A 16,537-nucleotide genomic window follows, 5' to 3' on the forward strand; every position below is an offset into this window, starting at 1 on the left:
CAGAGTAGACATCTCCTTTGAAAAGAGACTAGTGCTGTGGAGGTCTGCAATTTGGCAGTGGGCGGTTACTGGAAAGAACCAGCAGAGGGGTCTAATTAGCAAGAGTGTGCTGCTGGGGCCTGCAGAGAACACTTAGGCTACATTCACACTAGGTGCAATTAGATATGTTTATATGCATTTTAAATGGATTTCTAAACACATATATATGTATCTGATGATTTCCAGTGGATCTATTCACACATTGCATTTAGATGCTTTTATCTGCAGTCAGTTTAGCTCTGCTTAAAAAAAAAAAAGACAGGTGCGTCCAGGAATTAATTTTAACTTCTAAACACACCAAAATGCATGTAAATGCAAGACACGTTTATTTGCTGAAATCTCATTGGCTACTTTAAGGGACTGTTTCAATGGACAAAGGACAGGTGAATCTAAACGCATAGGTGTCATTTTAAGCATCTAGAAGCATAAACAAAGCATCTATCCTGACGGGTTTTGCAGACAGATCTCTGCATAAAAATGCAAGTGGCAAGTGTGAAAGAAGTCTAAAGCTGTCTTACAACCATCGCACGACTTTCGTTGTCCAGCTCTTTGTCCAGCTCTTGTTCGTCCTAGGGAAATGTCTCTTCATTTTTTGGATGTTGTGCTGAATTTTAGAGTTTATCTGTCAGCCACAGCTTCCTTTAGGCATTCGGATGCTTTATTTGTTTCACGTAAAGGTTCTATAAAAGGTTGCTCAGCTTTTAGATCCGCTATTTCTAAGTGGATTCATCTAGTTGCCTTTAAACTTATGAGTTGCAGGATAGAGTTCCTCCATTGGATTACTCTTTTGTCTGCTGCCTGCCCTGACATTTGGCTTGTTCCTGGATTACACCATGCAACCTGCACTGACCTCCGCCTTTCCCTGGATAATTCTACTGACTGCCGCCAGCCCCTCCTGCTGCCTCGGTCGTAATTTCAGCAGTGTTTTCCCCCCTTGGGACCCCTCCCAACAAAGGTTTTATTTTGTCATTTACTTTTGTTAAAGGAGTAGGAACACACGGAAATTGCACCCAAACAGTGTACAGTGTATTCTGATTGTGGCGAGGGGAGTTGGCCCATCCACACTGTTTAAAATGGAGGGTGGGATTGAGTGCTTTTTTTCCTGCTCAGCTCTTTGGGCTGAACAATAAAGAGCTATTAGTTTATGGCCAGCCTTAGTTTCTAAATAGAGAAAACAGGCCCTGGAGTCACCATGTTTTAAAAACTAAGTATTTGTGGATTAAATATTTTACCCTCTAAAGCTTCCTATAAGCAAAGTAAGGACCTTCAATGTATGTCTTCTTTATTCCTGGTCTTTTAGCTGTTTTCTGCTTCAACAGATCTTATGTGCCTGCTATAGAAGGAACAGCTATTGTGTTGGTGTTTGGTGGATGGGAGGAGTTTGTGTTGTTAGTTTAGACCCAGTACTAAGATTTATAGTGTAAGGCTGAAAATACACTGATCAATTTTTTTAGTTTACCCCACAGGCTGAAGGAAAAAAATAGACCCGATTCCTCCCATCAACACTAACAGTGTGTCGATCGAGGAATCCCCGGTGTTTACATTGTATTCTGACAGGTGCTGCCGGCACCTGTCAAAACACTAGACCAGAGTGGGCAGCTCATTGGCTGCCGGCTCTGATCGATCAAAGATGTTCCGACCGGTGCCTTGGATCAGCTGATCGAGGGATAACGATCGAAAGGGTGCCAAAAGTGGCACACACTATGCGAATTTCAGCCGGTTCCTCAAAAACTGGCTGAAATTCAAACAGTATATGGGCACTATAAGACATAGCACAGCATCCCTGATAAGACATACAAAGGTTTTTGGACCTATGACTTCAAGTACTTAATTTACTTTTATGCTACATTCTAAGATTATGTCTTTAGTATTTATTTCTCACTAGTATATTTAAAATTAACAGCCATTTTTATGTTTAGTTTTGGATAAAGTGGGGAAAGAATTTACATCTTTGTGAGGTTTTTATTTTTGTCTATAAGATCTGTCCTCTCTGTCTGTCCCTGAGACACCCATACAAAAAATGTAGGGCCTGGTAATTACCCAGACACAGAGAGCTTTGAATGTGTTGTTAAAAGTTTGAATCCTTCCTTATTCTACTAAAAATGTGTTTTTGTTGGTGTTGTTATATCCTATCACTTCCTGTCCTAACAGGAGGTAAGGGGAAATCTCCCCAACGGGGGCAGAGACAGCAATAAAAGTGTTAACCCTCTCCTGTTCTTTAAAAAAAAACACATTTTGGCTCCAATTTGACTTTAAATAATATAAAACAGATTTGTTTAGTTGGCTTATATTAATTATATGTAACATTTGGAATTTGTTTATTGCATGGGGAACAGAAAAAGAAGCACTAGAAAGAAAAAAACGTGATCCAACAGAAGAAACAGTTGAGACATATGAACAAGCTTTTCAGCAGATACAGTCTATTACTGGGGAAGACAACCTAGACATCCTCGTCAACAGGTTTATTGAAGGTAAGTCCATTGTCACATCCTCCTATTGTTTTGCTGCTTAACTGTTATGTTTGAAATATCTGCAGTCTCGCATAGTTATCTATTCCATAATGCAAACTCATTTTGTTAAAATAATGTTGATTTTTTAGTGGTATATAGCTTATTTCACAATCACAGACCCTCATAAAACCTACATAAAAATGATTTGCGCTATATTATGATCATTCTTAAGGAGTATGGTTTCCATAACCTATCACGGGATTATATTGTTGGCTTGTCAAATCAGAGGACTAACCATCACAGAAAACATCATATATTAAACGAATGACCTCACTCAAAAAAACTACTTTTATTTTAGGAGGAAGGTAACAAAGCTTCCTGGTGAGTTCACATAATACATACTTACACAGAAATGCCGGGAAGATTTAGAGGTTTTCGCTCACTGATTATGCTAATGGAAGATTCCTCATTGTAATCAATAGTGTTGACAATTCTGGTAAAGACAGTGCAAGAAGTCAGCAAAATAGAAGCAGAAGAACTTCACAGCAGATCTTGACAGGAGCTCCAAAAAAAATACATAAACGCATGTTAGCATAATCAAATTTAACTCAAAACTATCCAAATAGTTTTAGGGTTGTAATAGTCTAAAGCCACTCTGTCACTAGACCTGACTTTTTGTTTTTAAGCCTTGAACGAGTTAATACTAATTTTAGGATTGCCCTTTTTTCTGTAAATTGTATCGTATGTTGCAGTTTAGGTTTCACAGCAATTCAAAACTGTCACAATTGCTGCTGTTCTTTCCTTCCCACTTCCCTGCTTCCACAACAGGCGTTTCTATTGAGTTCCTTACACTGCCTTATCATTCATGTCATATATCATCCTGAGGATGACCCAGGAGCTGGACAGAGGAGCAGCTGCAAATATGCCGCACAGAGGAGAGCCAGCAGCAGCTGCAAATATGCCGCACAGAGGAGAGTCAGTAGCAGCTGCAAATGTGCTGCACAGAGGAGAGTCAGTAGCAGCTGCAAATGTGCTGCACAGAAGAGAGTCAGCAGCAGCTGCAAATATGCAGCACAAAGGAGAGCCAGCAGCAGCTGCAAATGTGCTGCACAGAGGAGAATCAGTAGCAGCTGCAAATGTGCTGCACAGAAGAGAGTCAGCAGCAGCTGCAAATATGCAGCACAAAAGAGAGCCAGCAGCAGCTGCAAATGTGCCGCACAGAGGAGAGTCAGCAGCAGCTGCAAATGTGCTGCACAGAGGAGAGTCAGTAGCAGCTGCAAATGTGCTGCACAGAAGAGAGTCAGCAGCAGCTGCAAATATGCAGCACAAAGGAGAGCCAGCAGCAGCTGCAAATGTGCCGCACAGAGGAGAGCCAGCAGCAGCTGCAAATGTGCCGCACAGAGGAGAGCCAGCAGCAGCTGCAAATGTGCCGCACAGAGGAGAGCCAGCAGCAGCTTCACAGAGGAGACACAGCTTCATCAGCTGCAATATGCCACACAGAGGAGAGCCAGTAGCAGCGGCAAATATGCTGCACAGAGTAGAGTGGCAGCAAGTGCAAATACCGTATATCACACAGAGGAGAGTCGGCAGCAACTGCAAAAATGCTGGTATTTGTCTCAACTGTGTTAGAGGAATCGGCTTTCCTCTGACAGGTAACCCTTTGTTTACTATAAATCCCAGCATATTTGCACTTGATGCTAGCTCTCCTTATTTTCAGCTTCTTCTGTCAGCGGAGAGCAGATACAGGAGAGCTACAGAGTATAATTGCATCACTGAGCTGAATAGCAGCCTTTTTGCTGTGGCTGCTGGCTCTTCTCTGTGTGGCTCCCTGTTCATTCTCAGGATGATAGATAACCTGAATGTTAAGGCAGTGTGGGGAGCCCAATGAAAACCACATAATTTGCTATAGATAGCAGCAGTTGTGACAGGCACAGAATGGAATGCAACAGTAATTTCTGTCAAACTTTGTGCTTTGTAATTTAAAAAGTACACCCAATTTAGAGAAAAAAGGTATTCCTGTAAGTAGTATTAGGAATGTACTTTTTCAAGGCATAACTAAAGCCAGGGCTGGTGGCACAGTCTCTTTACGTTTTGACAGGCAAAGAGTAACCCAATATTTTTGGCCATACATGTCCCTGTGCTTAGTTAAATGTCATGCACCTAAAATACAATGTTGTGTTTAATTAATGTTAATTACACACTATTGTGCCCTTTTTTTTACATTATTGTGGCCGCCTGCAAGTTTTTGAATGTGGCCTTAGCCTGAAGAATTTGTGATTTTTATAATCGATATTTTAGCTTTGACTGCTTATAACTTGTCATTGCACGTCAAATGTCCTTCTGAAATTGTAGCTGAAGAAGTCCCTATTACCATTGGAAAAATACAATTTAAATGTACTGCTCGGCATGACAGTACAAGAGACATTACACTTATGTCAAGCCTAGAACGGGTATTCATACATGGAAACTTTGATGTAAATATGGAAATGTTTTGTATTGCTCATTGTCATATCAAGTGATGGAGGTATGTATGCTACACTGGCACTGGCAGCCCAGGTAATTAAGCAGTAGATAAACTGCTGAATTGTGTTCTTGCTCTTCCTTGTTTTTACTACTAAAAGTATATTTTCACTGCAAAAATGTCCTTTGGCTATAAAGGTAATGTGTTACCTCTTCCGTGAAATGGTTCCACGGAGTCACCTAAATACCCAACAGTTCCTTTTGTTCTGTTGTTATATTAGTTGTTGTAATATGTTGCAGAACCTTTAGTGTGATTCTTTTTTCTATTTCTGTCACTATTTTTTCAGTATAAGATAAATTATAGCACACTTTACATTGATAAACTGCCTTTACAGAGTTAAGTATTAGTGAGGTCCACACATCCAAGCGGAAAACAAGGTTAAAAAATGTTTACTTGTCTTGATAATTTAAAGTGGCAGTTTCCTCTTCCTGTGTCGGCTCGCCCCAGGCTTATTGTGATGTTTTATTTTCTTTCTCTCTTTTAAAGGTAGCACCCTGGGAAGGAAAAGCAAACTGTCTTGTAAGATTTAGATTATCACACTTTGGGGGAAAATACACGGTTATAAATAAAGTGCTCTACTGTAATGACCTCTTTGGTATGTTGCAGACTGCAGATAGAATAAGTTACACAATAGAAACACAGTGTTTGTGTTCAGTAGTACTGACAGGCTTACATTGCAAAACAAAGGGCATTGTTTGTATAGTAAATATATTGTCTTCTATACTTGTTAAAGTTAAATAATATTTTTTTTTTAACAAAGGCTGTGTTAAGAGTCCTGCTGGGATGGAGTGATCACAGTTCAGGGTTGCTCATCATACATTTTAGTAGAAATTATGTGAACAAGAGCCAATGCAGTTGGTTATGTGGCTTGCACTGAAGATAATATAAAGCAGCACTTTCTCAATGTAACGATTTCATCCCTTCTGTTACTCTTTATTTATCCCTACCAGCAATAGTAATAGCATTTGAATTTGGCCTCACTTTAGTCTACATTCACATGTGAGTGTTGGCGTCTTTGATTTGTTTTTTGCACTTTTTTGGCATGTTTCTATACGTGATCTTTGCACATTTTTTGCACATTTTCAGTAATTAGCATTTTTGTTTTGGCCAATGGAAAACTATTTACTACAGTAGAACAAAAGCTTGTTGTTTGGTCCAAAAAATACATTGTATAGATATATAGATATCTGCTTTGTAAATGAATATTTGGCACCCATACTAAACATAGTCAGATTTATCTATTACAATGATTTCCCATATCTGCTGAAAATCAAGCCATCTGCAGCTCAGGAAGAAAAGCATTAGGTGTCCCAATGTCCCTAGATATATACAGTTGTAGGATACCTATAAAGATGTAAACATGGACAGTGCTGCACATTACCTTAAGCTTGTCCCCTACATGTTGGAAAGTCTCTGCAAATGATAATGGTGGTATGTGAATTGTTATTTTTGTAAGGGCACTTCTGAAATCACCCTGTTATCGCAGAAATGTCTAAAAGAAAAAAAGGTATTAGCTTTGCAAAAATTCAGGCTTCTTGTGGTAATTTGAAAGTTCTTAGTCATGAGAATCATCCATAATTGACTTTCAGTACAGTATATACACATGGCTTAACTTTTCTGCAAATTGAGATTAGGACACATCTCTCATGCTTGCCCCTGTCAGGGCCCGGCTTGGGAAGAGTATGGTGGATCACAGCTGCGGTTCCAACTGGGGGTGTAGTGCGGTTGTCAGGCTTAAATCCCCGGCGGCTCTCTCAATCTTAAACGGAGAGTAGGGGATTAAGTCATCATGGACCGCTAAATAGTAATCCGTAATAACCTTCGATGTAGTACAGACTAATAACCCAATCCCTGATGATGGCAATCTTATCTGGAATTGAGGTGTGAGCGAATGGAGTAGTCTCTATGACAGATAACATCAATTCTCCCCTTCATACAGCATAACTGGGTATAGTATTGAAAACATGAGAGAGGCGATACCCAAAGTCTCCACCAGAGGGCAGCGTCTGTGAGCCAAGATATAGTCAAGATATAGCTTGAAGATACTTGCAGTTTCCTGGTAGGTGCAATCAGATTCCTCCAAGAGATGTCCACTGGATGCTGGCTGCTGGGGAGCTGTTTCCTCCGTGAGGAGAGGTTCGAGGCGGCTGGTGAGGTTCCTGTGGGGTGTATGGGCTATGATCCCAATCATCGAACACCCCACAGCATCTATGGCAAGTTTAAATAGCCCGCGGCCGTGACGTCACGCGGCCGTGGGCTACTTCCGCGTTCCAGCGTGGAACGCATCTACACTTCCGTCAAGGGGGAGGAGGAGAGCGGCGTGCACCGCGGCCGATGCGCCCCAGCCTGGAACGCAGTCGGGAGGAGCCAGGAAGCCGGGGGACATTACAGCCCCCTGTCACACAACTGTCAAATGCCATAGTCTTTAATGCCTAAGGGAGAGTCTTGGTAGTGTCAATTGAACAAGCCACAATTTGTGCTCTGTAGCAGGTGTCAGCACACAGTGAAACTAGTACCTGGAACAAAAGTGGATCAGCAGATAGGTCATCTTAGGATCCAAAAGAAGGTGCATTGACACCAATTTAAAAGACTGATACATCTTTTGGACAGATCTGAACAGACAGAACTACACAATCTGTCCTAATATGATAAATGATAGATCCAGCTAAATCAACATAGCAAAGACAATGATTGCAAATAGTTAAAGTTGTAGCTAGATCAGTTAAGTTTTAATGGTTGACAATATAGTTAAAAGCAATCTACACATTTATGGTTTCTGGAATAGGCACTACAAAGTAAAGGGACATTAAAGTCCCAAATATCCCCCCCCCCCCATTCTGCTTTCAGGACTTACCTTAAATGATGCCTCTTGATCCGATCATCTTCTTTCCAGTAGTTTTCAGGAGTCCTCCAGCACTGGTGCCAGTCTCTGACCCAGCACTGACTGCTGCGTCTTCTGTGTCCCACGAAGTCTGTCTGCGTGCACGCTGCCAGGCTGCATGCTAATGTTTACCCTGTGTTTCTCCTCTTCTCCCGGCCGAAGATCTCTACTGTGCACGCCCCATCATGCTGCTCGGCCACTAGAGAATCTTCAGATCTTCGGACGGGAGCAAGCGGTGGAGACAGAATTAAGCAAAACCCTTTTTGGTAACGTTTTTTATTTTTATTTTTTTATGTTTTTTTGCATATACAGTGGGGCAAAAAAGTATTTAGTCAGCCACCAATTGTGCAAGTTCTCCCACTTAAAAAGATGAGAGAGACCTGTAATTGGCATATTAACACCGGTCGAGAACGCCGATGTAGTCGAATTTGTCGACCTCAGCATCTGAGGGGGGCCCTTAATGGTTTCTTGCACCGGGGCCCTGAAGGTTCTAGTTACGCCTCTGGTAAAGGGGCTCTGCTTTTTTGTGCCCTTGCTGAACACCAGCCTAATATTCACCAGGTATAGCAGTTTGCAACACACTGTATACAACCCACATGCCTAGTGCACCAAGCTTACATCTTTGAGAGATTTCTATTTTTTAATAAAGTAAAAAAAGTAGATAATCAGATCTAATCCCTTAAAAAAGGACTTTTGGAGCAGATCTGCAGACTGAATGTTAAGTTTGCCCATAATGTATGAATAAGGATGACATTTGGGTTCAGGACAAAGCTAGGTTTGCAGACCCACTGAACTAATGCGACACAAAGTTAATTGTAACGACAATGCAATGCAAGGGCATTTAAGCTTATGTCAGTTGGCTTAGAAGGGCCAGTAATAGGTGCTTTGTTATGTGCCAGCCCCCTCACTATAAAAGAGGGGGGGTGCAGAGCAGTCAGTGTCAGTGCACTGGAAGCTGAAAAGCATAGAGAAACTACATAGGAGAGATTAGGGTCAGGAAGGAAATTGCACTCATTCTAATTGCAAGCTCTTTGGACAGTTAAGCTCCTGCAGATTTTTATTTTTGATCTTATCATTTGGGAACTTTTATGTGGCTGATATGAGGTTATGGTTCACTTTCATCATGGTTTTCCTTCGTTTCTTGACCTTTGTTTCAAGGGCGTAGTATTTTCATTTATTTTAGAAGTATTTTTTTATTTTATGTTTGTAGCGCTCACCACCGAAGGAGCCGGGTTCTGGTCTTCAGCTGCCCCAATAACATTTAACCGCCCTCTTCTAGTGCCCACAAAGCTGATACCCACTCCAGTAGTATAATGCTGAATACATTTTATTAACATCTTCACACTGGGGAGAGGGGGGAGAGGGGTCCTAGGCATCCAGTGTAGTACATACATAAGCTCCAGACTCACCAGACTCCTTTTTAGCATCTTAGTGTAGATCCATTTGTAGCACATGGAATAGGAATTTGAGTAGTAGATGAGCAGGGATTGGGCACAAATCCTCAGCAGGAGAGACACCAGACTTGCTCCTGAGCTCCTCTATGTTCCAGGCACCTCCAGTAGCCATCAGCTTTCCTGGTTCTCTTCCTCTGCCAACAGCACAGGAGTCCTCGAGGTTTGAGGCCTAGGGAAACTCTTCCCACACTCCAGCATCTGCCCATCCTCAGGCCCAGCCTGGGGGTCAGGCTGGACAGCACACAGCCCTGTACTAATCCATGGCTGGTCCCAAACTAGACTGAGCACATGGCAATTCCCTCCAGTGTATGTACCCTATACCAGCATGCATCACTGATTGAGAGAAACCCAGTGATTGGCTGCTGAACTGCACATACACTCACAGTGCCCCTCATTGGCTGTCCCACATTACACGTAAAGTCACACTCCACCCAGGTAGGTACAGTCAATGCCAGACACCTGAAATTAACCAGATAAATGCTAACAATGTCCAACCAGACTGTCTAGAGCCCTGTGAATCACTAAATTTCTAGTAGCAACCTCACAGCAGGTGATGGGGGTTACATGTTGATAGCGCCTTATTGTAATTTAAAATGCTTCTTTTTTTTGCAGGAAGCCTTCCCTTAAAAACGCGGGCTTTTCCTTCGGGGTATTATTTTGGGGCTTTCATTTATTTTACGGGTATATTTTTTTTTATTGTATTTTGATAGGGCCTTTGTAAGATTAAACTGGCTTTTTTTTTGCTCAAAACTTCCATCAAAAAAATGTTGTCTTTTTGTTTCAGTGGGGATATTTTGGGGTGTTCATTTCTATTCGGGACTCTTGTTTTTTATTTTATTTTGCTTAGGCTCCAAGCTCAGCATTCAGTTCTTCCTGACCATCTGTTCTTGGAGCTGCCTTTTAGTTGCAGCATGCCACTTCATCATTTGAAAGATAAGACTAAGTGATTGAAAGTGAAAGTGCTCACCTAAACCACCTCACATTATATTACTTACATTAACTGCACCCCCCATCCCCATAGATACAATAACAGTTAGGCATGCACCAGATAGGCCTATTATCCCTAAAATTGTTCTGCTGCTGGTTAGTGTTTAAATCCTGTATTATCTGTGGTCTCTTAACGGGTTTCTAAAGCCTCCGTTTTTTTGTTTGCATATATCTACTGCTTGCAAGCAGTAGATATATGCAAAAAGTTAAAAAACAAACAAAAAAAACGCTTTAACAGCCATTTAAACTTACCCCGTCTTTGCCGCACGCTCCTGTCAGAAAATCCTAAACTGCTCGGGCGGCCGCAAAGCATCTTGGGGCGAGCGCATGCACAGTTCGGATTTTCGGCCGGGAGACGAGGAGAGACGCAAGGTAAGTCTATGGACGCGTGCACCCACATGCAGACACTGTAAGACAGGAAGTGCCAGCAAGCAGAGAGGAGTCAGCGCTGGATCGGAGAGCCGCCGCACCGCTGTAGGGACAGATGAAAACATCAGGAAAGAAGAAGAAAATCGGATTACGAGACACCATTTAAGGTAAGTGCTAACATGGGGAGAGGGGGAAACATTTTTGACTTTAATGTCACTTTAATTCTTGTAGTAAAACACCTGCCTGTACTCATTTTCTTTAGTACATTTCGGCTAATTTTCTCTCATTAAAAATGTCCTGCTGCTGGCCAATTTTACACTGCTGTATCATCTGTGGTCTCTTAATTCTTAATGAGAACCACAATAAATGCTCAGCAATGTAATCCATGTTAATCATCATCCAGCTATGTAAGCCTCGTCAGTCACAATGACCCAAAGCACATCAATGCTTACATGGTAAGCCGGGGATCCCAGGTGACATTGTTGAGCAAATGTTGAAAAGGCATGTGGCTTGGCCTGGTACAGAAAGCAGAGGCTGCACACTTTTTGCTCTTAATTTCCTGGCCATCCAAGCTGTATGCCTTGAAAAGGGTTTTTGTTGGAATATTAGAGGAAACCCCAATGCCATTCTTTTTTTTTATTATTACAATATTCAAACTGCAATGAATCAGATGAGGGTGCTGCTGTATATAAGCCAAGCTGATTATACGGGGGGGAAAAACAATTCCACAGCCAAATATGCACTGCCAGTGTATGCTGTCCCTGACATCGTCCGTTAAAATTGTACAGTTCCAGAACACCATCTACAGGTTTAAGGAATCCCCAAGTATGTTATTTAAAGAATTTGTGTGTTGCCCTTTAATCTGCATGAAAAGACTCTCTCCCCAGTGTACGGTATTTAAATTTTTTTTTTGCATTACTATATATGCTCTCCATGACAGTGCACGCCTCCCTTTGACTTTTACAATATACAATATACTTATACAATATAATTTTTCCTGCTTTGTCTTGCAGTGGAGGATCGCAACTTTGCCTTATTTAACTATGTTAACGAGCAGAACAATGAAATAGAGAGGCTGATGGAACAGACAACAGAGGTAAGAATAGAGAGCTGTGTTTCGACTTTTGTATCATTCTATTTCCTTTCAGGATATTACCTAGGCTGGGTTTACAGTATGTATTTCCAAATCAGTCAGCGCTGAGTGGTGGGTCTCACAACATCAAGTGGAGGGAATATTTGAAGATGGACATTAATGAGAGGCACAAAGGGGGCTGCTGTTCCGTAACAGGTTGGCAAGCCTCAAGAAACGTGTAAGAAAAAAAACAAACAAAAGAACGGCGCTTTCTACTCGTGAAATACTGTGTATCCAAATAATAACTGAATAAAATCATATTTCTGTATATCAGTCCGGAAGGTGGTTTTACATTTCCATACAACAGACACCGCTTCTGAGTATGATTTTATTTAGTTTTTATTTGGATAAATAAACTGTATTTCTCGAGGAAAAGGCGCTGTTCTTTTCTTTGTTTTTTTCTTATAGGTTTACAGTATGGCCTTGTTCATATGAGCGACTCCCAGTGGATAATTTTTCAGAGGGCGGTAGAAAAGTGGCTTGTAGGCATTTAAGAGGCAATACTGCTGCCTCCTGAATGCCTGATTTACATGGAACTACAAAGAGAATTTTACATGGAACGGCCGAGCCTCAACTGTGTGCAACCACTTGGCACGCGGTTGTGGCGCAATGCCATTCACATCAATTATTATGTTTGGTAGGTGGCAACACCTGCCGAAAATGGCATGCTGTTTAATTTTTGCCGCAAAGAATTACGGCTGTGGTAATGTGTACAGTATTGTCTATCTGCAGTACTAACTTGTCAACAGTAATGTTAGTTGTGTCAGTTACTTGGACATCACTAGTGCCAAATGACCTGTTTGATCATACATTTTCTCTAAGTGTCATAGCTATCCCTGCCCAGTTCTCTTTTGTAGTATGCAAAACACCTCCCTCCTACCATAAGATGTGGTGAAGGAGAGGTGTACTGTAGTTGGTAGTTGGTAGTGCACGGCCTAGGGTGACAATGCTGCTGTATATTTCTCATGGTCAGGCCGTTTCCTTATGGATTTATTTGTTAATTATTGTTACACGTACAGTAGCTGTTAGCCAGCCAACACAATATGTGTTTGCTCTCAACCAGCTAGAGACAATATATACTAATAAAACACTAATCAATTCTGGAAATGTTTCTGTGTACTCTAAATTGTTACCATGTAGTATATGCAATGCAAAGCAACAAAACATGAAAGCTATATACAGTAACTTGATGTGTTTATAACTAAGCTTCTTAAAATGTGCTCTGATGATAATTTGCCCAATATGTCATCACATTCTATACAAAGCTATAAACCGTTCATCTGGTTCTTGAATTGACAATTTTCACACTGTTTGCTCTTGTATGGCTAAAATATTTTGTTTTCTGGAAAAACAAATGAAAAAACAACTCTTTCTTGATCGTCCATTGAGGGACACAGTTCTGCAGAATTCAGAGAAGAAGGGTTATGCTACTCCCGCAGGGTTCTGCTGCTTTCTTATTTTAGTTTGTTTTGTTTCTTCTATGAGATTTTTTGTTTCTTCGATGACAAGAGCTGCTAGTTGATTCATGCCAGATAAGTTAAATCCTGGAAGTTTCCCAAGTTATCTAGAAGCCGGTTGTTTCTAGTCCCTGTTTTTTTTTACACCCTGCAGTGGTCCTGTGTTCCTATTTTTATAATTTTACGGTCAGGCCAGTATTATCTGGGGATTCTTGTTGTTATATTGGGAAAGGGGCCATGGAGTCATGTAGTGGAAAAAAACAAATATATATATTTGACCTACGTTATAAGGTTGAGTGTTTTCCTTCCTTTTTATTTTGCTTGGGCTGTATGTTTAAGACTCCTATTGGGCAAAATTATTTTAATATTGATTTGTCTGCAGTTATTTTAATACGTTTATGACTCCTATTAAGTTAAATGCTTCTTATATGTAGTTGACTGCATTTGTGTAAATTTCCCACCCTCTCTTTAGGAGGCCAGGACTTTTTTTGATGATCCATTCAGTTTTGTGTGCTGCACATGTACACGGCTGCATGGTGTGCCTTTCTGATTCTGTTACAGCAGTATCATCTATTTATGTTGGAGAAATGCGGTGGTTTTGGCTCTGCTTCAAAGATTCTTGTCCCCTTCCATTTCTGTTGTTTTCTGGGAGCACAGAAGATCCTTATTCTAATACACAGACATTTTCCTTCTTTTGGGTATTCTGCTGTCTGTGGTGCCATGTTTCTGTATATTTGCCTTTACACTGGTTGGGGGCCGTGAGTATATTGGGGACATTTGTGGCCTTTGAACCTTTTTGTTTCAATTATTTTATTAGGTTTTTGACAAACAAAAGACAGCAAACAATAAATAGCAAGCAACCAAAAAGAAAAGACAGGTATGATTACAGGTACAAGGAGAATATTGTACATGATTTACATGGAAATATTCAGGGAAACACGGAGGTTCCTAAAATCTTCAAGTTTTATACATAGTGTGTTTAAGCCAGCACTCCCCGGCTGTAAAGTAGGAGTTAAATTTACCGCTTTTCAAAGCAAAAATACATTCATAGGCACATTGGAGGTTCAACATACGGGTAACATCATTGTAATTTGGTGGAGAGGGGTCTCTCCAATGTTGGGCGATCAGCGTCTTAGCTGCTATGGGGAGATGCAAGATAACTGTTTTAGCACGGAGCGGGAGAACCTCTATGGACAAATGGAGCAAGGCCAAGGCTGCCGTAGGGGCTACCGTGCTCTCAACCAGTTCTGGCAATAGCTTGAAGATGTGGTTCCAAAAGGATCTAACAGACTTGCAATACCAGAAAACATGGAGCAACGAGCCAATCTCGATGCAGTTCCTCCAACACAATGGTGAGTGACCCTTGCCAAATTTTGTTAGTTTATATGGTGTATAGTACCACCTATGTAGAATTTTCTGTTGTAATACCCAGTGGTCAGAGCATTTAGAGCCAGTATATGATATCCTGATGGCAGCCTTCCATTGGTCATCAGAGTAGGCAGCGGATAAATCCTCCTCCCATTTCCTCATTGATGAGGTCTTATAAAAGGATTTTCTATCACCCAACTTGTTGTAGAACAGGGAAATACCTTTGTGCTTCCATGTATCCTCACACAAGAAATTACACAAAGAAGTATCCATACTTATCACTCTTGGGATAGGTTGCGATATGATAATTTTTTTTATTTGTAGATATTAGAAAGTATCTAAACTTGTAAGATGGTTCTTTTGAACCTTTCTATTTTTAACAGATATGTCAGTTTCTAGGAGGCGGGATGTGTACACCATGAGGAATCTTTCTCTTTGCCTGTTATTTGTAATATATGCAAAGCAGAAATCCCCTCTTGCAAGCTGGCAAAGATTTTGTTGCTTTCACTACTACTATTAGGAGCAAATCTGACAATACATTGTCCGTTTCTAATACTGCTCTTTCCTTGTGGGGAGATTCTCAGCTTTTTATTACTAAGTGTGAATTTCTTTCCACTATGGAAAATTAGCTTGTTTGAAAAAACTTGTACTTGTTCACAAAGGTAAAAAAAACACTGCATTTCTCCTACACCTTTCTGAGGATGAAATGCCTGATATTTCTGAAACTGCTGTTGTTTTTCCAGAAGATTCTATGTCTAACAGTGATTTTGTTTCTTTTGATGATGGGACTGCTTGGGTTGATTTTCAGTCATCTGCAATTACTCAGCATTAGAAATAAAAGGTTGCCTTTTTAATTGAGGCTGTGCTTTCCTCTTTAAATGTAGAGGATTCTGCTGTTATTTCTACATCTGCTGTTTCTAGTCTAGGTTCACATAAATCTGAGCATGTTTGCAAGGTTTTTCCTCTTCATCCTTTTTTTGATATGTTTTTCTATAAGGATAAGCCGTTTCTGGTTCCTAGATGCTTTAAGTCCCTGTATCTTTTTCTGTAAGATTTAAAAAAATGGTCTATTCAACCTGAAGTTGATCCTCCAATTTCTTATTTTAACATAGCGTTAATTATCCCTGGATTGGAGAATTTTTCTTCTACCATTTATTAGTTATCTGGTTCGGCTTTTCTACCAAAATTGGCTACAGTCCTTATTTCTAAGACTTTGGCCACTGGGACAAAATCTTTGAGTGCAGTTCAGGCGACCGCTGGAGTTGATCCTCATTTTATTGATTGTGTTGATCAGATGACTGTCACTTCTCATTTCATGTTCTTGATGCTTGTCATTTGTTGTCTCGTGTATCTGTTTCCTCTATTCATATATGCAGAGCTATCTGGCTTAAGTACTGATCGGTGGAACCCCAATGTAAGAAGGGACTTTTGATCTTAACCTCTGTGGGCAATCAGATTTTCAGAGATGCACTGGATAAAATTATTAAAAAGGCTACAGGGGGTAAGTGTGAACACTTACCTCAGATGTGGAAAAATAAGGATCCACTTTGTAAGTCTACTCCTTCTTTTCCACCTTTTAAACGTTTCTTTTGTTCTTCCAAATTGGGTTTCCACTCCTAGTCTCAAAAGACATGTGACAATTAAAAGTGTTTTGGACCCTTTAGACTTACTTGGCAATCCAAAACCTCCAAGTCTTGAGAAAAGTCCACTTCAGCAAGATGGTCTACCCACACATTTTCCATCTCAGGATGTCAGATGGAATCTATGGAAACATGGGAGGCACACATTTTGGATGCATGGGTTCGAGCAGGGCAGCCTTCATAAATTTTGGGGCCCTTACACGGCTTTAGGCCGGGCGCCCCCCGCACCGCCCGGTCGC

The 16,537-nt window shown here is 40.8% G+C and overlaps 1 protein-coding gene across 1 annotated transcript in view; it reads left to right on the forward strand.

Annotated features, from left to right (window-relative positions):
* CCDC114 (coiled-coil domain containing 114) overlaps positions 1 to 16,537 on the forward strand; it is a 103,965-nt gene that overhangs the window by 26,229 nt on the left and 61,199 nt on the right. The window contains exons 9-10 of the mRNA XM_018552963.1: positions 2,376 to 2,510; positions 11,715 to 11,797. Coding sequence (XP_018408465.1) covers positions 2,376 to 2,510; positions 11,715 to 11,797 — 218 coding nt within the window. The remainder of the gene's footprint in view (positions 1 to 2,375; positions 2,511 to 11,714; positions 11,798 to 16,537) is intronic.

This window comes from Nanorana parkeri, unplaced genomic scaffold, assembly GCF_000935625.1.
Source record: "Nanorana parkeri isolate BGI_ZX_2015 unplaced genomic scaffold, ASM93562v1 scaffold103, whole genome shotgun sequence".
Classification (NCBI taxonomy): Eukaryota; Metazoa; Chordata; class Amphibia; order Anura; family Dicroglossidae; genus Nanorana; species Nanorana parkeri.